The following is a 23,064-nucleotide window of genomic DNA, read 5'->3' on the forward strand; positions in this document are numbered from 1 at the left end:
TGGATTATCTGAGGTCAGGAGTTCAAGACCAGTCTGGCCAACATGGTGAAATCCTGTCTCTACCAAAAATACAAAAAGTAGCCAGAGATGGTGGCATGCGCCTGTAGTCCCAGCTACTTGGGAGGCTGAGGCAGGAGAATTGCTTGAACCTGGGAGGTGGAGGTTGCAGTGAGCCAAGATAGCACCACTGCACTCCAGCCTGGGTGACAGAGTAAGACTCTGTCTCAAAAAGAAAAACACAACAGAAATTAAGAATATATGGTCTTGGGGAGAGCAAAGTCAGATCTGGACAATGACAAGTGCCAGGTATCTGGGACTGGGGAACGATGTGCTGGGAGATGAGGCTTGGAAGCAATTTCAGATCACATATGGAGGGACTTAAACATCAGGTTAAGAATGCATTCATTTTCCTACAGGCAAGTTGTTCCCTCTGTGTGGAAAACCAGATACTCTCTCTTCTTTGCCTACTTGAGTCCTCCTGTTTCTCTCATGAAACACAGCTGAAGCCTCAACTCTTCCAGGGGGCCTTTCTGCTTTTCCAGGATGCATTAGGGGCCTCCTCTCTAGCCAAGCATTTGTTCAGTACATATCGCAAATTCCTCTAACGGTGGAGCCATTAGCCTCTCATCTATACTGAAATATGGGCTCCCTACCTGTTCTCATGTCCAGTGCAGGCCTGGCAAATTCAATAAACAGATAAAACAAGTGGATAAATATAGTAACCCATTAAATCCACATATCAATCCCATGAGGTAGGGACTATTCCCCTTCCCACTGTACAGATGAGGAACCTGAATACAGAAAGCATAAATAACATGCTCACAGCCATGAAGTTCATAAAGGATGGAACTGGGATTCAGTCAGTCATGCTCAGTCCACAATCCATGCTTTTAACCACACAGCTTATGTGTGCCTAAAACAAGATGGCAGGTAATGGATCAACCCCGTTTCCTGCCTAAAACTGAATTTTAAAGTCGTAACAATGTACAGAAATAGAAAACGTTGATTTAGAAAGATAAAACCTGATTGTTTAATCCCCTTTGGAACCTATACAAAATGAAGTAGTAATGCTGATGATTTTGCTAATTCTAACTCATTTCCACAGCCAGTCTGGTTAAACTGACCTACAAATCTCCACCTAACTCAATTCGGTCCCCAGACTCTTGCCTGTAGGTTTTTCTCATTACACTTTCCCTCGTTCAGCCAAGGTTGTACAGAAATTCTGTAGATATAGTCACTCTCCCCCAGGATTTGCAGTCATGGTTGTTCTAAATACATCTGGTTCTCTTGTTCCCTTCGGGACACTTGCAATCTGTCAGGCAACGGTTTCTTGTTTGGTTTGGAAACTATAATTCTCATACCTGGAGACCTAGGATTGCGCCAGAGAATCGTAAATGTCATCACATAGCCCTCCTTCTAACCGACCAGAGAGAACTGTCTACTTTCCCTCCCTGCCTCCCTCTTTGTTCCTTTACCAGTAGCTTCTACTTGATGTTTGCAGTAAAACAGAAAATGAACCCAAATTTAACCAGTTCTATCACAGAGTAATTTTTTTTCTTCTTGGGGTATCGGGGGAACAATGAAAATTAGAAATTATAAGCCAGTATGGGTCTTGATTTTCAAATGCCATTCTCTATGGGCATTGTGTAAAATGTTTCTTAAATCCAGAAAGGAAAATAAACCATGGCCATTTTATTTCCCAGTTTAAGTAGCTCTTTTAGTGGCTAAATATTTACTGTGTAAAAGGGATTAAAAATTTGCCTTAATGAAAATGAAAGACAATTTTTTTTTTTTTTTTTTTTGAGACAGAGTCTGGCTCTGTCACCCAGGCTGGAGTGCAGTGGCACAATCTCGGCTCATTGCAACCTCCGCCTCCCAGGTTCAAGAGATTCTCCTGCCTCAGCATTCCAAGTAGCTGGGATTACAGGTGCCCGCCACCATGCCCAGCTAATTTTTATATTTTTAGTAGAGACAGGATCTCACTATGTTGGCCAGGCTGGTCTCAAACTCTTATTTTTTTTTTTTCAATCAAGAGCAATGTCTCTGGTTTTGCAGCCTTCATGTAAATGTTTAACTTTTTCTGCCTCTACAGATTTGGAAATGACTATCTTATGGAATGTCTCTTCACTGGAATGTCTTAAAGCATGGGGTCTAAAAATTATGGCCCTTAGGTTAAACCTGGCCTGTCATTTGTTCTTATAAAGTTTTATTAGAACACAGGCATGCTCATTTAAATATTCTCTATGGCAGCTTTCATGCTATAACCATAGAGTTTGGTGATTGTGATAGAGATCATATGGCTTGCAAACCTGAAAGTATTTACTACCTGGCCCTATACAGATAAGATTCTATCTATCCTATATAGGATATATAAGGTGGACTCACTTGCTCATCCTTGTTTTAGAACATCCAGAGATGTGGGTTTGCTTTACCCAGTCTTTAAGGCTATAGTTTGAACTGGGAAATTCTGGGATTAAATATGATTTCTCAGTGGGTAAATTAACCTATGGACCTTGAAACCCAGCAAGATTTGTATTCAAATTATTCCTCTGCTTGGGACTGCCTTGTGTGACTTTGAGAAGTCATTTAACCTTTCTGAACCTTGATGCTTTTATCTGTATAATGAAGACACCTTCTGTTTTGAAAAACTAATATAACGTTAAATGAGATAATGTTCAAACGTGTGCAGTGCATTGTTAATCAGGTAGTAAGCACACGATAAATGTAATTTCCTTTTTCCTTGTTATGTCTATGTTGAGGAGTAACCCACATGCTAATGCACAGGCTCTTTCTGCCTGAACAAATATCCATTAGTATAGTGGAAACTTTTTTTGTCATTTCAGCATATTTCTGTATTTTATCATAAGTCCTTGAAAAAATGCTATTGTCCACTACATCTTTTGTTCTATCCAAAGATTCTGCCAAGGACTTCCTAAATGTTTAACTGCTATTTAAGGATAGTTTTAACTAGGACTGCTCATGGTGATGGTAATGTCAGTAATGTCCCACAAATCTTCAATGGGATTTATGCAAAGACGACCAGGGAACTTGTGTTTCAGAACTTGCCTTCCTGCATAGCATGTTCCTGTCTGTGAAATCAATCTCCTACCTATACTCCAGGCCTCAGAGGCCAGACCTCTCAAGAATGCTCAAACTCCAAGAAATGTAGGCCACAGGCCTTATTGCTAAATGTAAAATTCCATTTGAGAAGGAACCATGCCTTTGTTGACAGCATCACAAAAAGCTGGGGACATAGATTGATTTTGTTAAGTATTGTGCCCTTGGTGAAGAATTGCTCTTCCAGCCTCAGTCCAAAGCAGAACACTCTGTGTCTGTTTTGTCCAGTTTGAAAGAACATTTCTATATATCTGTCTGCCTATTTTGGAGAGATGCAATTAATCCATCTAGACTGAAGAAATATGTCCTGTGTTAATAAATATATTTTTTCCAGGCATTTACTTAAACATCATGCCACAAATAATCCAAATATCTCCAGGAGGTGGGCTTCAGTGCAATATTATTATCCTCAATTTGCAGATGAATGAAAATGTTATATGATGAAGCAAGGTGATGTAGTTGACAGTTACACAGCAAATACCCAAAGTTCAGAAGCAGCAAATGACTACTGAATGCCTTTGCTATACTATGCATCAGTTACTAGGTATGCCAAAAATTTGTCAAATTCTCTACCCTCTTCTCTTTTGTCTCCCTTCTCATGTGCCTTGTGTGTGCAGACACTCCAGTCTTCCTCATTGTATTTTCTCTTGGCTTTGAATCTCATTTCTTCTGTTCCACATTCTCCCCCTTTTATTTCCCCTTCCTTCTCTTCTTCTCCCATCTAACCCACCTCCCTCATTTCTCCTCTTTTCTCTCCTTCCTCCTGTCCTCTCCCAATCCTACCATATTGTAGGCTACCTTAAATCCCTTTCACAACAAAGTAGGTTCTCAAACAGATGGCAGAAACTCAGAGTTAGCAATAATATGAGAAGAGGAAGGATCACAGTTCTTCCTATCAGAGCTGAGTGAGCAAAGTTCCCCTATCTGTTGATACTAGCTTCTGAACACAAATTGTTTTTCTTCCATATCACAATAACAGTGATATGGTATGCCTGTGTCCCCACCCAAGTCTCATTTTAAATTGTAGCTCCCACAATTCCTTTGTGTTGTGGGAGGACCCAGTGGGAAGTAGTTGAATCATGGGGGCAAGGTCTTTCCCATGCTATTCTTATAATAGTGAGTAAGTCTTACAAGATCTGATGGTTTTAGAAAGGGGAGTTTCCCTGCACAAGTTCTCTTGTCTGTTGCCATGTGCAATATGCCTTTCACCTTCCACCATGATTGTGAGGCCTTCCCAGCCACATGGAACTGTGAGTCCATTAAACTTCTTTTGCAAATTGCCCAGTCTCTGGTGTATCTATCAGCAGCATGAAAACAGAGTAATATACATAGCAAAGCAAAAGGTTGAATAGGTTAGGGTTCTTGGTTTTGTTTGTACACTTCATCCATGCCATAACCCATGGACTTAGGTTTTATAGTTTGGAGCTTCTTTTTTTTCTCCCACTGATTAAGACTTCAGCATGGACCACATGTAACCCACATTCTCTTTGGGTTACATGGAATAAAGGCTTTCTTCGCTTGTATTCACACAAATAAAACACTTATAATGGGCACTAGTAGCAAAAAATAAGTCAGATAATCACCCTGGTTTATATGTTATCAGAAAAATTCAACACTTCAGACTTCTCTAGTCCCAACATGAATGTAATGTTGACTGAAACTTCTAGATCAGGATTTTTCAATGTGAGATCAAGACCCATCAGAGCAGTGGTTTCCAATCCTGGCTGCACCTTAGCATCACCTGGGAAACATTTTAAACAATAACATTGCCCTTACTTCACGCTGAACATTCTGGTTCTTTGGCCTCGATTAGGAACCCTGCAATGTTACTTTGGGGGGGAAAGAAAACATATGATTCTAATGTTATCCAGGGTTAACAATCACTGTACTAATTGTTCTTGAGTTACACAGTCAATTGTAAGTCATGCCAGCTTTTTATTTTTTCCTTTAAATTAACAGAACAGAATAGACTGAAATCAAAAAAATTAGTATGCACTCCATGTGGTAATAATGTGTACTATTCCATGAAATTTTTCTTTCAGTTTCATGTGTAGTAGGGTGGATACTGTGTCACTATTTAAAAATAATTTCTTACTGTGAATTGTAGTCAGAGTTTGAAAAACACTGTTTTAGATTATCTTTAATAGAGAAGTTGTGTGGATTGTTGCCTAAGGAAAATCGAAAAATCTCCATCTGTCCTAAGAGAGAAGCCCGATTGTACTATTTTTAAATGCTTGTAGGGCATGCAGAGGTGTTGCCAAGTGATCTCTGCACTATCAAATGTTTCTTAACTATTTATAGAGGCACTTACACATTCTCTAAGAAACTGAGTCCAACTTTCCTCTTGTAGGCAGCATTATGGTTTAAAATTATTAAGTTGCATTTCTAAAAATATCTTTTAGTTCAGTCTCCTCATTTTCTAAGCAGCTCATTCTAACCCTTAGTTAGGGGTATTTAAGGAAGATTTACACTCTGGGAGAAAATATCTCAGATCTTGTACTAAAGTACGCTAGCAGTTCTCTGAAAATCCCTAACAGGTCTGCAGCCCTGAAACTTAAAGCTTTCTGGAATCTTCCAAGAGGCTTTCTGGAAGGGGAAGGGGAGTCTTGATCTCGACACTAAGTGTTCAGAATATTCCAGAAGTCAGTGGTTTTTACAGATGTCAAACTGATCCAGTGCCTGTGAGCGCTTAGCAGTTCATAGCTGGTAATGTGTAAACCACTATCAAGAAGGCTGGTATGTTTCCAGCCTCGCCCTTGTAGCATGAGGGGGAGGGACTTCCCTCCCCCTCCCCCTCCTCCACTTTCATTTTGTGTGGAAGGCTGCTATTTCCTTTGCTCATTTTGCTGTGAGACTACTGTGGGTGACTGGGAGAGAGAGTAGCTAGGATGACAAATGAGAAGAAAGGAGAGCCAGAGGAGGGTGTGGCCAAGAGAGGACTGGGGGCTCATGGGAAGGACCTGGGGAGAATTGCCCACTGCATAAACATGCCCTTTCCTGCCCTTCTGCCTTGAGCTGGACACAGGGCTGTAGGATCTCTTTGATACCTTATTACGTAAAGCAATATACACAGTGGGAAAGTGAGGATTTTGAACAACCACAGAAACGTTAAATATGTTAAGGAAAGAAGCAACTGACCTCAGCTTTGTAAAGCAACTTAAGAATTTTCAAGAGCATATCAACCAAAGGGCCAAAGGTGGAAGACACACAGATCTCTCTCTCTCTCTCTCTCTCTCTCTATATATATATATATATATATATATATTATATATATAAAATATATATATAATATATATATCTACCTATGTATCTGTCTATATATATCATGTAACTTTTCTTTCATAGTATCGTGAATTGAAATGCTGATGTTTTCTCAAAGAACACATTTCACAGATAGCTGTGAAGTTAAAAGTATTATGTCAATTAACTGAAACAAGAGAGGAAATCACATTTTGTTGGAAACCTAGCACGCGGCATCCAGAAACTTTCTGGAAACAGCTTGAACCAGGCAGACCATCGAGCCAGTTTGTGAAAGGGCTGATAGCACAGGTTTTGAGAAACTGGAGATCAAAATAAACTCGAGGAAAGGAGATGTCAAAATGGCAAGACAACAAGCTCAAATATGTCACTATATGGCAGAAGAGAACAGGGCAGACTGTTCACCAGAACAGAATTCAATCACAAGCACCTTATGTATCAGCAGACTTCATTACATAGCTTATAAACTTCAGAATATTTCAGAAAATACTAGAGCAAGGTTGTTGTCTCCTTATAGCCTCATGCTCCTTAAATTGGAATAAGACAAAAAATATGTTTATATCACCACAGAATATGCATAGAGACCCTTCCTGCAGTATGCATTTTATGCAATGATTTTTTGGAGGAAAAGGTGTGTTTAAAAAATCTCACTTTTTGTTAATATATACTCGTAATCCAAGTAATATAAAAATATGAACTTAAATGAAAGTTCTCTACAATCCCACCTCTAAAAATAAACTATTAAAACAAAAAGTATCAGCAAACTTGTGTACAAAACATCTTCCAGAACAAGAGATCATGGGAAGGAAGTGAGAATTGGAGAACTAATTGAGGATTTGAGTGGAGATTGATCTATAGGCAATACCAGTGATTGGAAAATGCTTGACTGGAATGGGAAAGATAGCTGAGTCAATATCAAAAGGTGATTCAGAACTGGTAATAGAAGCAAGCCTTTGTATCATGATTTGAACCTCCTACATTGAAACATCCAATGGAGCACAGTGTGTCTGCCTCTCAAATTAGCCTCTCGAATTGCAGATGAAAAGACAAATAGGAATTCAGATTTCATGGTAAATTCAAAAAATAATTGTGACCCTTTATAAAAAATAAGTTCTCTCTCCAAGCTGTATGCAAACCAGATGATTTTAAATATTTTCTACTCTGACAGAGAATGAAAAAGCTACAGCAGAAAGAGAATGAACTAAATAAATCCAAGTAATGAATTAAAGACATGCCATAGGAAAAAATGCAAGATGTTTATCTGAAGATGTTAGAAATGAAAGAATACATGCTTTGGATTATAGGTGAACATAAATAGAGCAAAATGCAGAAATAGTGTGAGTAGACACTCAGGAAATGAGTCCTGGCTGGTTAAAGTTGAAGGCAAATTCCCAATTATAAGTGAATAGCTCTTACAGTAGAGTATATGAAGCACACTCTCCACCATCATTCAGTCACTGTGCATGAGACTGGGAAAACAGTTTACACAGAAGAACAGACACAGGAGAGTGAGGTGAACATAAGTGCAAAGACTGTGAGGTTTCAAATGATTTTGATGACCTGCTCTCATTCTTATCATAGGACTTGTAACATGTTGTATACATTTGAAAGCCAGAAAGAGGGAACATTTATAACACTGAGGGAAAAAAAACCAGAAAGATAAAAGTAGTGGGTGGACTTGCATTTAAAGAAATGGAGAGGGTTATTTTCCCCACTTTCTAACTTCATACATCAGCATTTTAGACAAAAAAGGCAAAAGATTCATAAAAGTGGTGGTCTAATGTAAGAATCTGTATGTTAGATGACATCCAAATAGTCCGCTGGTTTCCACAAGCTCAAAATGCACCCATTTACACAGATGCTTTGTATTGACCTGTACTTTAGCACTTGAAATCTCACATTTGAATTATAATCCTCATATTGTTCGTTTCTTTGTTTTGTTTTGTTTTTTGAGATAGAGTCCTGCTCTGTCGCCCAGGCCAGCGTGCAGTAACGCTATCTCAGCTCACTGCAACCTCTGCCTCCCAGGTTCAAGCGATTCTCCTGCCTCAGCCTCCCAAGTAGCCAGGATTACAGGCATGCAACCACCATGCCCAGTTAATTTTTGTATTTTTAGTAGAGATGGGGTTTCACCATGTTGGTCAGGCTGGTCTCCAACTCCTGACACCTCAGGTGATCTGCCCACCTCGGCCTCCCAAAGTGCTGGGATTACAGGCGTGGGCCACTGGGCCTGGCCTGTTCATCCTTTGTTTCTCTCTTCCTTTTCCCACCTCTCTGCCCTGCCGTTCCCTCGCTCTTTCCCTCCCTCCTCCTTTCTTTTCTTCCTTCGCGGACTATTCATGGCCCAACCTAATACACTGACCTTTTACATGGTTCAGTCTGATTTGCTTCCTTTTGGGAAAAACAGTTTTATTTTCCCCACTGATGGGGTCTCTCTCTGTTGCCCAGGCTGGAGTGCAGTGGCACAATCTCGGCTCACTGCAGTCTCCACCTCCCGGGTTCAAACGATTCTCCTGCCTCAGCCTCCTGAGGAGCTGGGACTACAGTCATGTGCCACCATACCTGACTGATTTTTGTATTTTTAGTAGAGATGGGGTTTCGCCATGTTGGCCAGGCTGCTCTCGAACTCCTGACCTCAAGTGATCTGCTTGACTCAGCCTCCCAAAGTGCTGGGATTACAGGCATGAGCCACTGTGCCCGGCCGCACATCTGCTATTGTCCTCTGCTTACTCTCTTCCTTTCACCCCACACCAACTACACATGAGTTAACCGTTTTTCCCTCTTTGCTTAAGGAAACTGGAGAAAACTCAAGTTACACCTGGCCATTTGATGGCTCCTTAGCTCTCAGTCCACCTAGCATCCCTGCCCTAGGTCATTCTTATTTTATGTGATGCCTTTAGAGTGTTCCATTTAAAACTACACTGAGACTTGTAAAGACCCAAAGCATCTACAAAGGACATCAAGTATGGGAGCTTAATCAAGTCAGGATTTGCTCCATTTGAAGGATGTAGAGTATTGATAACTCTTCCTATTGCTTTAAGATTTGTTGTAATATGTTCTGTCAACTCAGCCTACTTCTATAACTGTATAACTGGCAAATACATTCCATTAAAAAGGAAGGTGGGTGAGGGTTGTAATATGTTCATTTCATAAACAGTGGGGAAGTCTAGAGCTGATGTTCAGTTCTGTAGCTTGCCTGGGGAAATAAAGTAAACCAAAGGAAGAACAGGCAGTGACAGCTGGGAGGGGGCTAGGGGATACTGGAATGTACAAGAAGAGAAAGACTGGTGGGTAAGATTTTTGGCTGAAGACTAGAGTATTCCCAGTTAACATTAGTTCCTTATATTTTCATAATACTTATGTATGATGGGTAGAACAAGTAACAGCATTTTCATTAGACCAATGAGAAAAATGAAGCCCAAGATGTTAAGTGACAGGCTTTGAGCTCTGACACCAAGTAACTAAATCAAAAGCAGAATTCACATCTGCTAATTCTCACTTTATTCTGCCAGATTAGTAATGAAGTTTTAAGTTGTAATATCTGTAGAAGCCTGGGAAGATTCCATCACTAATCATTCTTATTGTGGCATTTAAGATGCTTGATGACTTGGCTACTCTAGATTTCTAGCCTGACCTCTCCAGCTATGGCCCACCTCCTTAATTAGCTCCAGTTGTACTCAATTAGTTCTGTTCTCTCATCTGTCCAGCTGTCCCTCACTTTTCAGCTCTCAGCTTCTTCTGTGAAAAGCCATCTCTCACACCTCTAAGGTGGTGAATATGACCCTCCTTTGTGCTCTGTCGTGCCTTGTTCTTTCTCCTATTCTAGCACTGGACAGTAGTGGCCTGTTTTTTCTGCTCCTATTCCCATCTGAAATGTCTTAAGGATGGTGACTTATTTACCATTACATCTCCAGTGCTTAGCACAGCTTTCAGCCTATATTAAGGTACCCAAATATTTGATCAATAAAGAAAGCCAATATCAGATGGCATAATCATTTTAAAAGTTCACTTTTATATTTTAGATTACAGCCAAGTCTTCTATTTGCAACCTAAATTTGATTTTGCACATTATGCCAACAAATATTAACCCAGATACTTAGCACCTTCATGGGCTTGTATACCCAGGCTCCTGGCATGATAGTCCTTGTTATATAATAGGTCCTCAATTTTTAGATGAATTACTAAAAGATGATTAATATTCTTATTTTCTAAGTCATTTAGACTTTTTTTTTTTGCATGTAAATATGGTGACATAGGACAGAATATAGGAAGGGCCATATGGAAAGAGCTTTTGGCGGCTTTTCTTTGATGAGCTGAAAAACATGATTGCAAGGAGGAAATACAAAGGTTTTTGTTGTGGACAGCAAGGATCCCCCCACACAGGCCACAGACCCGTACCGGTTCATGGCCTGTTAGGAACCAGGCCACACAGCAGGAGGTGAGTGGTAGGTGAGCAAGCATTACCACCTGAGCTCCGCCTCCCATAAGATCAGTCTTGGCATTAGATTCTTATAGGAGTGCAAACTATTGTGAACCGTGCATAAGAGGGATCTAGGTCACGTGATCCTTTTATGAGCCTCTAATGCCTGATTTGAGGTAGAACTCTTTCTTCCTGAAACCATCTCCCCGATACCCCACCCCACATCTGTGGAAAAACTGTCTCCCATGAGCACTGGTCCCTGGTGCCAAAAAAAAGGCTGGTGACTGCTGGTGCACAGAATCCTGACTTAATAGACCCATGGGATCACTGACCAAAAAGAGACCGCAGAATCTGATCTGGCCTATGGAAATCAAAGATGGCTTGGCCAGGAGAATATGCAACCTACAGATTCATTCATTCACATAATGAGTGAATATTTTGGATAATATTACCAGATTCACAAGTATTCATAAAGATCTCAAAATGCTTTATAAACAGGATATTACTGGTGGTAAGACCAGAGGTCATATTTATAGGAAAAAATAAGAGTTTGAAACAGGATCTTAGTTATTTTGACCTCTAGCTCAGTGTTCTCTTCTGCCATTTTCCTTTTCACCAACCTCTCCAAATGGAGTACCCTCTTTCACACGTATTTAAGTGCCCACTGTCGCTGCAATACAGTATAATAGGTTAGAGTTCAGGCCCTGAATCTAGGCAGTTTTGGTTTGAAACCTAGCCCTATCACCTAGTAGCTACATGAACTTAGGTAATTAACTTGCTGTGTTGCAAAATGTACAAAGGAGTTGACAAAAAATAGAATTTATCTCACTTGGTGGTTGTGAGATTTAAATGAGTTATTACATATGAAGTGTCTGGAAAATAGTAAGAGCTCAATAAAATGTTACCTCTGGTCATTAATATTATTATGTGCTAGGTTAGGTGTTGTGAATGCAAAGAGGGAGATTAAAAGTTGTGGTTTCTGTGCTTGTCATTGTCATTCTGTGCTTCTCTTTACTGTATAATCCAATCCATTCTTTACTTTCCTCTGCTTTGCTCTGCAAAAGGGCCAGACTCCTAAAAGCCATATTTTCCAGGCTCTTTTGCCAATTGGCTTCCTGCTAGGTTTGGTCACACAAAAGGTTCATATAAGATAGTGAGGTTAGGAGGCCAAGAGTCTCTCTCTACATGGGTAATGTTAAAGAAAACCAGAACCAGACAGTAAAGTAGTAAAAACAGACTTTGTTCAGGAACTACTGCAATGAGGGATAGACCTCAGTATAACCGGACTCACTTCTGAATACAGCATGGACAAGTAGGGATTCATAGCCAAGGGGCAGGTTGGGAAGTCAGTGGGTGGAAAATGACTAAGAAAACATTAGGAATAAAAGGAGACAGGTTAGACATTAACAAGATTCTTGCTGAAGGCAGGCTAGATTAGTCAGATAACAAGTATGAAGGATGAAGAATTTGGTCAGATAAAGGGAGATATTGGGGTGGGAGATTCTTCCCAAACTGACTGGGAAGATTCTTGCCACAATAGGGTGATGCATTTACAGAAAGATAAATGTCAAGGTGGAGACCTAGAGGACTCAGACTAAGTAACTAAATGTTAGTCAGAAAGAGAATCTTTGTTAGTAGCATCACCAGAGAAGTTCTCTCTTCGTCATTTAACAGAGCCGCTCTCCATGCTCACAGATTCCACTTGGAAGCTTCAGTTTTCAGGCTTCCTACCAACTTTCCGTGTAGGGAGTGAGGCCAATACAGGCTACAATACAACAAGATGAAAGGACATATTCCTGATAATGGATGTTACTTAGTACCAGATTCAACTGTGCCTGAAGATTATATACGACTAGATTTTTAAATATACAAGCCTATAAAAGTATTCCCCTTTGCTTAAGTCTCTTTCACTTGCCACTGTACAAGTCCTAATACAATGTCTACTAATCCCTGAGAAGAGTTTGAATTAATATCACAATATAAGGCAATTTGTATTTTCATTGGATACTTGTCTCTGAAAGCCATATTACTAATATTTATTGTCTTGCTAGGATTAAGAGTATGAAGATGAGCAAGATAAATATGGTGCTTTTCTTTGATAGCACAATAATAACTATTTTCAACAATGTTAAGTTTTACTATACTTATTCTAAAATGTTTTCTCTGGAGATCTGAGCATCTTCTCTTAGTTGGTGTCTTAAAACTAAAGGACATCTCATCCATTTTAATACAAGGACATAAACGAAAATGCAAAGCGAAATCTTTGGGAGGAAAGTTTATTTTTGATAAAGTAAATCCCAAGCCTCCAAGTTGTTCTTTAGGAAACCTTCCCAAGGCAGAATTTTTTAGTGCCATAAAATTAAAATTGTTTATTCTGCTATTTGCTTTCTTGGCTCTCTTGTTCTCCACTTGCTTATGATGATACAATTTGTCTTCTGATAATGGATGAGCCTCGTCTCCCTTTCAATCACTACCATAGGCCCCTAAAACTTGCTCAAGAAATGACCAAAGTTTGTTTGCTTTGGAGATTTTTAATCTTTCATGGTTGGTGACAGTAAATTTATAATCATAATGCAAGTGTGTGTGTGTGTGCCTGTGTTGTGAACCTGTGTGCATGATTTGTCCTTAAAGTAGATGCAGTGGCCTTTTAGTGTTATAATATATGGTCAGAGTGTAGTTGCTATGGAAACAATAACCAAATTTTCCGACTTTTGAGGGCAGGGAGATGCAGCAGTGGCAACTATGATCAGAGGAGAGATATTGATGATAAACTCTAAGACTTAAAAGTAAGGGATTGTTCTACTTTAGTGTTCAGGTCAGAGCAATCTGCTCTTTCCCTGTATCTCTCAAGAATACCCATTGGAACCAGGCTGAAGGCATACTAATATTTTTTATCCTTATTCTAGAGACAGGATCCCGCTGTGTTGCTTAGGCTGGTGAGCCGTGGTGTGCTCACAGCTCACTGCAGCCTCAACCTCATGGGCTCAAGTGATCTTCCCACTTCAGTCATACGCCACAACCACAGACACATGCCACCATGCCTAACTAATTTTTATGTTTGTAGAGATGGGGTCTATGTTGCCCAGGCTTGTATCAAACTGCTCACCTCAGGTGATCCTCTTGCCTCAGCCCTCCAAAGCATTGGGATTACAGGTGTGAGCCACAGTGCCCAGCCTCATCAGTTTTATACTCAGTTTATCGTGGATACTGGGTGAGGGGCATATTGTAATTCTTGGTTATATTTGGTATATAATTTCTCGGTAGTATAAAATCATACTTTTTTGTAATGGAGTATGTTTAGATCCAGACTAGTATCTATACAAGAAAATGTTGCTTAAATTAAGTCAGCAAACTTATGCTTTCATTTGAAATGAGATACCTTGAGATTTCCTTTTTATTCAACTAATTAGCACAAGTTGATTAGTCAGATGAAGCACATTTAATACATTCTGTGATCAGAAGGAAACATTTTCTAGGACCCCCATGTCTACTGAGAAGGTTTTTTGTAGCTTCCTTTATAGCACTAGTAGTTTTGCATTGTTAAAGTTTGGAAAATGCACCAAATGAGAAGCTCATCTAACTGTGTTTATAATATTCATACCACATATCAGGGCATTGGGAGTGGAATCATTGTCTTGATAGCTTAATGAGTGCTCTGTGCCCAGCAGTGTTAAGCTACATGGATATAACAATGGATAGGAAATGATTCCTGCTCCCAAGAACCGCTTGACCACACAAGGAGAGAATATAGGTAGTGACTGCTCATTGCATGGGGAAAGCACAGGACCCAAGGCCAACAAATGCAGCCAAATACCAGTTATTCCTTTGAGCCCAGTGAGATGGGGCAGATGAAGCTGAAGGGGAAGAAAAAGTTGAGATGGGACCTGATGGAAGGGCAGACCTGGGAAAGAATGCAGGCGATGCTTAGTGTTAGTAAACTTCACAGCTTATAAATAGACTGCATATATTCTTTTGAAAGTGTCAAGTGTCAAAATAGAGAGTGAGATTCAAGCAAATGGTATAAGAAAAGACATAGATGAGACATGATGTAGTGGTTCGGCGACATTGAGCACATTGGCTCCACTGAGGAGCATAAGGATCTAAAATATTTTGGGGGAGTTGTCAGGGCTGTAAATGATCGATTAGGAAATCTTGGCTTTTGTAGACACTAGATGACATTGAAGACAGCATGGCTTCAACTTTAATGATTTGAGGTCGAGGCAAAGGCCCTATAATCATGATGAATAGTAAATTATCACCCACTTCTTAATGATAACAAGTCAGTAAATGAAAAAGGAATTTGGTTGCAAATAAAACCAGCATGAGACAAACACGAAAGGCCCTGTGGGATTATAGCTGATGTTTTGTGGTAGTGAAAACTTGTTGGCTGTTGTTTACCTCTTCCATAGCTCTTTCACTGGGTTTTTACCCCTAAGTTATGTCGGGTCTAGCCTTTTCAAATAAATATGAAAGAGAAGGTCTTAAAACCTAGTTTTTTGGCTTATGAAATTGTATAACATATGTAAATATGTTAGGGTTTTTTTTTTTTCTGGCTAATGGAGAGAGCTTTGAGTTACAGTTTTATTCACACTGAAAAACTGGCCCACCTTGATGTCACAGTGATAATGACATGGTCTTCTCAGCTTCTCAATACTCAGTAAAATTGTGAAGATGGATTTTAGCATTGTCAACTCTGAGGTTTTGTTTGGTAACACCGTGGGTAATGTGTATCTGAAAGTCAATGTACAGTGATTGTATCTGATGTAAGGCAGTCAAAGTGAGATGTACATTTGGCACAGATAGTAGAATATACACATTGTGTGTGCACATGTGTGTTTGCTTTCAAAAATCAAATTGTATTTTAAAGTTTAAGTCTTGTAATCTTTTTTTCTTTTACAAAGGATCTTCTTAAAAAATGCTACTCTGCCAAGGCATCTTACCTCTTCCAGCAGGATAAATTCTATGATGTGAGCTATGACACAGGAGACAAGTCTATCCAATGTAGCAGAAGACCAGATGCATTCAAGTTCTGGATGACCTGGAAGGCCCTGGGTACATTAGGCCTTGAAGAAAGAGTTAATCGTGCTCTTGCTTTATCTAGGTACTAAGCCTCTCTCTCTCTCTCTGTGTGTGTATGTATCTGTGACTGTCTATAATAGAAGACCTAAGTAATACTTGAAATGTGTTGCAAGTGCATGTTTTCATTTGTGCATTCTTTATTTCATCCAATACACATTTTCTCAGTACCTACTATGTGTTAGGAATTATGAACAGAGCAGTCCTGCCACCTCCCTCCAAGATCCTAGTCTACTGAGATACACAAATGACCCTCCTTTTCGGCAAGGTCAGGTATAGAGTCTCCAAGACCAATCAGGAGGGCTCTCTAAGTGTGTTCTCTTGAGGAGCATTGGCAGAGGCTCCTTGGAGGAAGTGACTTTCAACTGAGATCTAATGAAGAGAAGGTGATATCGTTTGGCTCTGTGTCCCCACCCAAATCTCATCCTGAATTGTATTCCTATAATTCCCAGGTGTTGTGGGAGGGACCTGGTGGGAAATAATTTGAATTATGGGGGCTATTTTCTCCATACTGCACTGTGATAGTGAATAAGTCTCACAACATCTGATGGTTTTATCAGGGGTTTCTACTTTTGCATCCTTCCTCGTTTTCTGTTGCTGCCACCATGCAAGAAGTGTCTTTTGGCTTCTGCCATGAATTGAGGCCTCCCCAGCCATATGGAACTGTAAGTCATTCAAGAGGTGACTTGGGTGCTATTAAAAGCATTCCATTTTAGAAGGGAAACAGCATAAAAGTTTGGAAAATTCTCAGCCTGACAATACAGTAGAAAAGAAAAACCCATTTTTTGAGGAGAAATCCAAGCTAGCTGCAGAAATTTGCATAAGTAACAAGGAGCTGAATGATAATCTTCAAAACAATGGGGAAAATGTCTCCAGGGCATGTCATAGGTCTTCATGGCAGCCCCTCCCGTCAGACCCAGAAGCCTAGGAGGAATAAATGGTTTCGTGGGCTTGAGGACACACAGGGTCCCCAAGCTGTGTGCAGCCTACAGACTTGGTGCCCTGCATCCCAGCTGCTCCAGACATTGCTAAAAGGGGCCAAGGTGCAGCTCAGCCCATGGTTTCAGAGGGTGCAAGCCCCAAACCTTAGCAGCTTCCACGTGGTGTTGAGCCTGTGGGCACACAAGTCAAGAATTGAGGTTTGGGAACCTCCACCTAGATTTCAGAAGAGGTATGGAAACGCCTGGATGCCCAGGCAAAAGTTTGCTGCAGGGGAAAGGGCCCTCATGGAGACCCTCTGCTAGGGCAGTGCAGAAGGGAAATGTGGGGTCGGAGCCCCCACACAGAGTCCCTACTGGGGCACTGCCTAGTGGAGCTGTGAGAAGAGGGCCACCATCCTCCAGACCCCAGAATGGTAGATCCACTGACAGCTTACACCGTGTGCCCGGAAAAGCTGCAGACACTCAACGCCAGCATGTGAAAGCAGCCACGATGGAGGCTATACCCTGCAAAGCCACAGGGGTGGAACTGCCAAAGGCTATGGGAACCCACCTCTTGCATCAGCGTGACCCAGATATGAGACATGGAGTCAAAGGAGATCATTTTGGAACTTTACAATTCGACTGCCCTGCTGAAATTCAGACTTGCATCGAGTCCTGTAACCCCTTTGTTTTGACCAATTTCTCCCAATTGGAATGGCTGTATTTACCCAATACCTGTATCCCCATTGTATCTAGGAAGTTACTAGCTTGCTTTTGACTTTACAGGTTCATAGACAGAAGGTACTTGCCTTGTCTCAGATGAGACTTTGGACTGTGGACTTTTGGATTAATGCTGGAATGAGTTAAGACTGGGGGACTGTTGAGAGGTTGTGATTGGTTTTGAAATGTGAGCACATGAGATTTGGAGGGGCCAGGGGCAGAATGACATGGTTTGACTCTGTGTCCTCACCCAAATCTCATCTTGAATTCTACTCCCATAATTCCCAGGTGTTGTGGGAGGGACCCAGTGGGAGATAATTTGAATCGTGGGGGCAGTTTCCCCCATACTGCTGTCATGGTAGTGCATAAGTCTCACAAGCTCTGATGGTTTTATCAGGGGTTTCTGCTTTTGCATTTTTTTCTCTTGCCACTTCCATGTAAGAAGTGCCTTTTGCCTCCCACCATGATTCTGAGGCCTCCCCAGCCTCAGGGAACTGTGGAACTATAAGTTCAATTAAACCTTTTTCTTCCCAGTCTCGGGTATGTCTTTATCAGCAGCATGAAAACGGACTAAAACAGAAGGGGAGAAGAATGACCCAGGTGGAAGGAGCAACAGGCCCAAGTTTCTGGGTGTGAGGTGACGCAAAAGTCTGGATGCGACATTAAGGACCTGAAAAGCAGATAATCTGTGAGTTGTGGTGGCAGCTTAAGTCTTGAAGGGAAAGGCAGTGTGGAAGTACCATGTTTACTTGCCTTGTAGTAACATTAGAAATAAAACTTTTCACACTTTCAAGAACATTAGAAAAGCTCAAGATGTAGGTGCCAGATATTGCTACTTGAATAGGACTGAACTGCTAAACTTAGATCAGTGGTGGACAGGCCAGAGCCAAATTTAGTTTTAAATGTGTTTTGTTGGGCTTATACTGCTCAGGGTTAACTTTCATGGTGTTAAACATTCAAACATTTAAATATTTGAAGTGCTTTTTTTAAAAAATAAATTTCTCAAAAACCTGGATTTGCTTTTCTCAAAGCTTAGAATGCTCTCAGTCTCACATGGTAACAATTAGCTGAACATGATGATGCCTGATTCTGGAGAAACACAGTCCCTAATCATTTCTTACAGTTAAAAAACAAACAAAAAAACAAACAAAAACCCAAGCAACTAATCTAGCCTAATAGCATAGAGGTACAGACAACCTGGATTCAAGACCTAAATCCTATGTGACTGGGGCAAGTTTCTTAGTCTCTCTGCACCTTGGTTTTGTCCCAGTAAAATGATAATAGCACGTATCTCAAACAGTTACTATAAAGATTAAAGGAATTGATACATGTAGAACACTTAGATTAATGCCTGGGATGTCCTACATGCTATTTAAGTTTTAGTTATTATTTACTTAACTGCTTGGCCAGTATATAGGCATCAGGCTTTGAACTCTGGTTTAGATAGTCTTTCCTTTACTCCCTGTTAACAGTTCACTTGGAAAATCATGTAGGACCTTCTTAGAGATTTATAGCAATTTCTTCTTTCTATACTGGGAGTGGTATGGGTATTCTGAGCAACAGGCTCTCCGAATGTGTTAAAAAAAACAATCGTTTTCCCCCTAGAGGTCTAAATGTTGGCTAGCATGACTTTGTATCATATCATAGTGGCTGGGGTGTTTGAGTCTACTCCCCACATGTCTTTCATGTTCCTTGATCAGCATACTAGCCAGCACATATTCTTGAGATGGCCATGACAGAAGGCCAAGAAGGCAAACCAATTATGTAAGCCCACTTTAAACTCCTGATTGTATTGTATCTGTAGCTGATTGCATTGTACTCCTTTGGTCAAAGAAAATCATATGGCTAAACTCAATGTGAGGAGGTGGGAGGTGGGAAGTGCCCTCTGCCTTTTAGCAGGAAGAATTGCAAAGTTACATGGCAAAGGGCTTGGATATAAGGACAGGTAAAGAGATGGCTTTGGCATTTTCAGAAGACTTTTAGAAGTCAGTAATTCTGGTGATTATGGGTATGAAGCAGTTTGAAAAACCTGTGAATATTATATGAGGATTCTTGGTAGTAAGCGATGGAAACATTAACTCAAGGTATTATAAACAAAGGTAATTTAAGGCTTTTAAGACTAGTGTAGTGATGACTTTCGGAAGGCTTGGTCTAGGTGCTTAAACAATATCAACAGTCCTCAGTCTCTCTGCATCTTGCAGTTCTGCTTTCCTTCAAGTTGGGTTTATTCCTATGGAGGAAGATGGATGCAAAGAGTGTCAGATCTATATTCTTCCAGGTTCAAGTTTAAGATCAAAAGGATAAAGTACTCCTCTCTCAACAATCCCGAGGAAAGTTTATTTGAGAGTGAGGTAAATATCCATCTCTGAATCAGTCATGGTTTCTAGGCCAATGTGATGCTCTCAGTAGTAATGATGATTCACCTGCTCTCTCTTGGCACTGGGGAGTGTGTCAATTCCTTTTTATAGAATGTGTACTGAGCCTAGATGAAGGTACCTTTGTTAGAGATAGGGTTAAAGTGCTTCTATTAGAAGTGGGGAGATAACCCAGTGGTGAAAAAACAAGACGGTCGACGGTCTACCATAAATTATTTATAGCTGCTCACTAAATTAGAAGTCCAGGAAGCTGTTCCCTTTTTGTGGATTTTCTTGCACTATTTAAATGGGGGTAGAATCTCTGCATTATTTTGTCTAAGCTTGAAATAAGGTTATATTTTATGACTGTATTATTATAAAGTTAACATTCATCTCAGGGTGGAATTTAGTTTACAGTCTGAGAATACTTTCTAATTTCTGCAGAGAAATATCACAGGAGGATAAATGTTAACATTTCAATTCAATTCAACACTTATTGTTTGTAAATGTTTGTCAAGTTGAATTGAATTAACATTTTAGTGAGCATTGCTGCAGACTGTGACCTATGTTTAAATATTTGAAAAATAATCCCTCTTCTTTCCTGCTGTTACCCATAATAGTTTTTTTTGCCTTAACTTTCCACACTCTTGATATCCAACAGTCTATTCCTGGGATTGGCAAAAGTCTGCCTCCAATGCCAAGGAAAAGGGCAGAGTACTTTGAGGCATGTAATTTGGTATGAATGTGAAATTATACAACTTGGAAAGAGTTTCTCTAGAATTAAGATTTATAGTAAATTAGCAACAGAAGGGCTTTATTTTCATGATTTATTTCTTTTCAAATTACTGATTCATTTGTAGTTCTGCTTTTTAGGAAAGATAGAATATTTTCTCAATTCTAGGGTCTATTCTGTTTGCTTAAGCCTATATGCAGTAGTATAGCAGGTAAATTGGCTCTCAGAAGGAAAAGAAAGCCCCGGTTTGTAGTGTCTGCCAATTTTCATGGTGTAAATATTTGTCATAGTAAATTGCAAGCTACCAATGGTTGTAGTTGATGAAATTCCTGAATATTTAACAGTGGACTCTCAACCACTACAAACTATCCCTAGACCACCACTGGTTCTGTGAGCCATAATCTTAACTCTTCCAGCTATAATCTTAACTCTTCCAGTCTTCTAACCATGTGCATAATGTGAAGTAGCATAATCAGTTCAAACCACTGACAGGGTCAAGATATTTCCCATGAAGCCCACTGATGCCCGGCAACTTGCTTCAGCGTTTACCAAATCAAAAGCATTTCACCCATGGTTGGAAGGCTCCACCTGGAATAATTCTAAGTCACAGTAACATTATTTTGTTTCCAAGGAGTGTAACTTCTTTCAGTAGATAACTCCAGCAAAGTAAAGCTGCACATGATGATTGTATTAGTATTTGAGGAGCACGTTATTGGCAGGCTCTTATAGCTAAAATATCCACTTCCCTAGGCCCTAGGGTCAGGTATCAAATACTGGAAAAGCTGTGCAACTCTTTTCCTTTGATAATGATACAGGAAGAATTATACCGATTCCATAGAAATAATGTTTCCATATTCCTGAATCTAAATGGAGCTTAACTTTGAAGTTTTTTATTGACTAAGATTTAAGGACGAGATTCTGATAGACGAATGATCACTGCACCGATCAGATAGCCCTCTTTGTCTTCCCCTGGGAAAGTAAGAGCAGACACTTTCAAGAGGACAATGATTCCAATTTTATGGGTTGTCAGAAATTTAGCAAGGAAAAATTTAGTGCCTAGGAGACCTCTAAGGCTTTTCCTAATTTCCATTTGACCCTGTCAACCCAACTGAAGAGAGAACATTTCTCCCAGAAAATATTAATTAATAAAATGCTTTTTTTCTTTGGTTTGAAAATCAGTGACACTGAGAGCCTAAAGCAACATGTGATTACTGGGCATAATTGAAACCCAGGGGGATCAGGTTTAAAACTACCACTATGGCACAAAGCCAGTGACTGTACATTTCTGATATCTGCCTAGGAAAGTAAAAAATGTTTTACTATACTAGGTTACCTGTTGCTGAGGGCACCTTCTAGGCCTTTGTTATGGCATTCAGGTTAAATGGATATCCACTAAGGGATAATTTTTCAAGCAGGCTTAGAAGAGTCATGTCTAAGTCTTTTTAACAACAACAAACAGCTCAGGAACTCCCACTCTGCTACTTTGTTTGGTCTCCAGAGTATCATTTATCTATTCCCTTGACACACAATCTCTGCAATCATCTCTCAGATGGAAATCATTTCATAGACTTGCGTGGACACCGAGGGGTTTATTGTTATCAGTATGGAAAAGGTGAGCAGTTACACAATGGTGCTTTTGTGCCAGTGTATTTCTCTAGGTGATGGGAGGTACAGAGTCTGGAAGACCAGGGAACAGTCTTCATTTTTATTTTTTATATTGGTGATCTTTTTAAAAGTTACAATTACAGTAGAATAGAGCACGTGGGTGTCTGTGATGAATTCCACAAGTCATGTGACATGTGCTGATATATGCAAAGCATATGGAAAGCAGATGGAAAAATCTCAGGAGTTCTGGGAGGCTCACTGCATCAGAAGAGATTTCAGATGAGACTAGGAGAGAAACTTGGTCCAAAATGGTTCAGGGAGGCGCTAAGCGGCTGCTGAAGTAAGAAAGGGACTGGAAAGGCTATTTTCAGAGAGGAAAGAATGTCTTGCAAAAGGACAAGAGAAATAAAAACAAAGGGTGTGATTTATATAACCAATCTGAGAACTGAGATTCTCTAATGTTAGAAGCATATTTGTAAGAAAGAAAAATTGTTTTGCAGCAAGTTTATCATTAATGCATTTGCCAAGATCAAGCCAGAATATTAATATGTTATTACCCCACAGTAGGATTGGTGAAAACTCTAAATATGTATTTTTTCTCTCTTTTATGCCAAGGTTAGTGGAAGGGACAAAGTTCTATGAAGTTATTACTGCTTTTCGAGTCCACTTACTTGAATACCTTTTGATAGTAGTTTATGGTTTCTGCATTATGTCCCCAAACTGAACGTACTTTTTTTCTGGCTTCCACCATGTAAGATTAGTTTATTAAATGTATTTTGTCTTTAGGTTGTTTTCATATATTGAAGAAAAACTTATGAGGAATAAATTATCCCTAGAAACATAGGCAGAGGTGACTTAAAA

General features: G+C 39.9%; 1 protein-coding gene across 10 annotated transcripts in view; it reads left to right on the forward strand.

Annotated features, from left to right (window-relative positions):
• The window catches only part of GADL1 (glutamate decarboxylase like 1), a 300,401-nt gene that overhangs the window by 207,149 nt on the left and 70,188 nt on the right, over positions 1–23,064 (forward strand). For all 10 annotated transcript variants that reach the window (XM_063636873.1, XM_063636874.1, XM_063636881.1 and 7 more), the window contains one exon: positions 15,697–15,896. In XM_063636873.1, coding sequence (XP_063492943.1) covers positions 15,697–15,896 — 200 coding nt within the window. The remainder of the gene's footprint in view (positions 1–15,696; positions 15,897–23,064) is intronic.

This window comes from Symphalangus syndactylus, chromosome 1, assembly GCF_028878055.3.
Source record: "Symphalangus syndactylus isolate Jambi chromosome 1, NHGRI_mSymSyn1-v2.1_pri, whole genome shotgun sequence".
Taxonomy (NCBI): Eukaryota; Metazoa; Chordata; class Mammalia; order Primates; family Hylobatidae; genus Symphalangus; species Symphalangus syndactylus.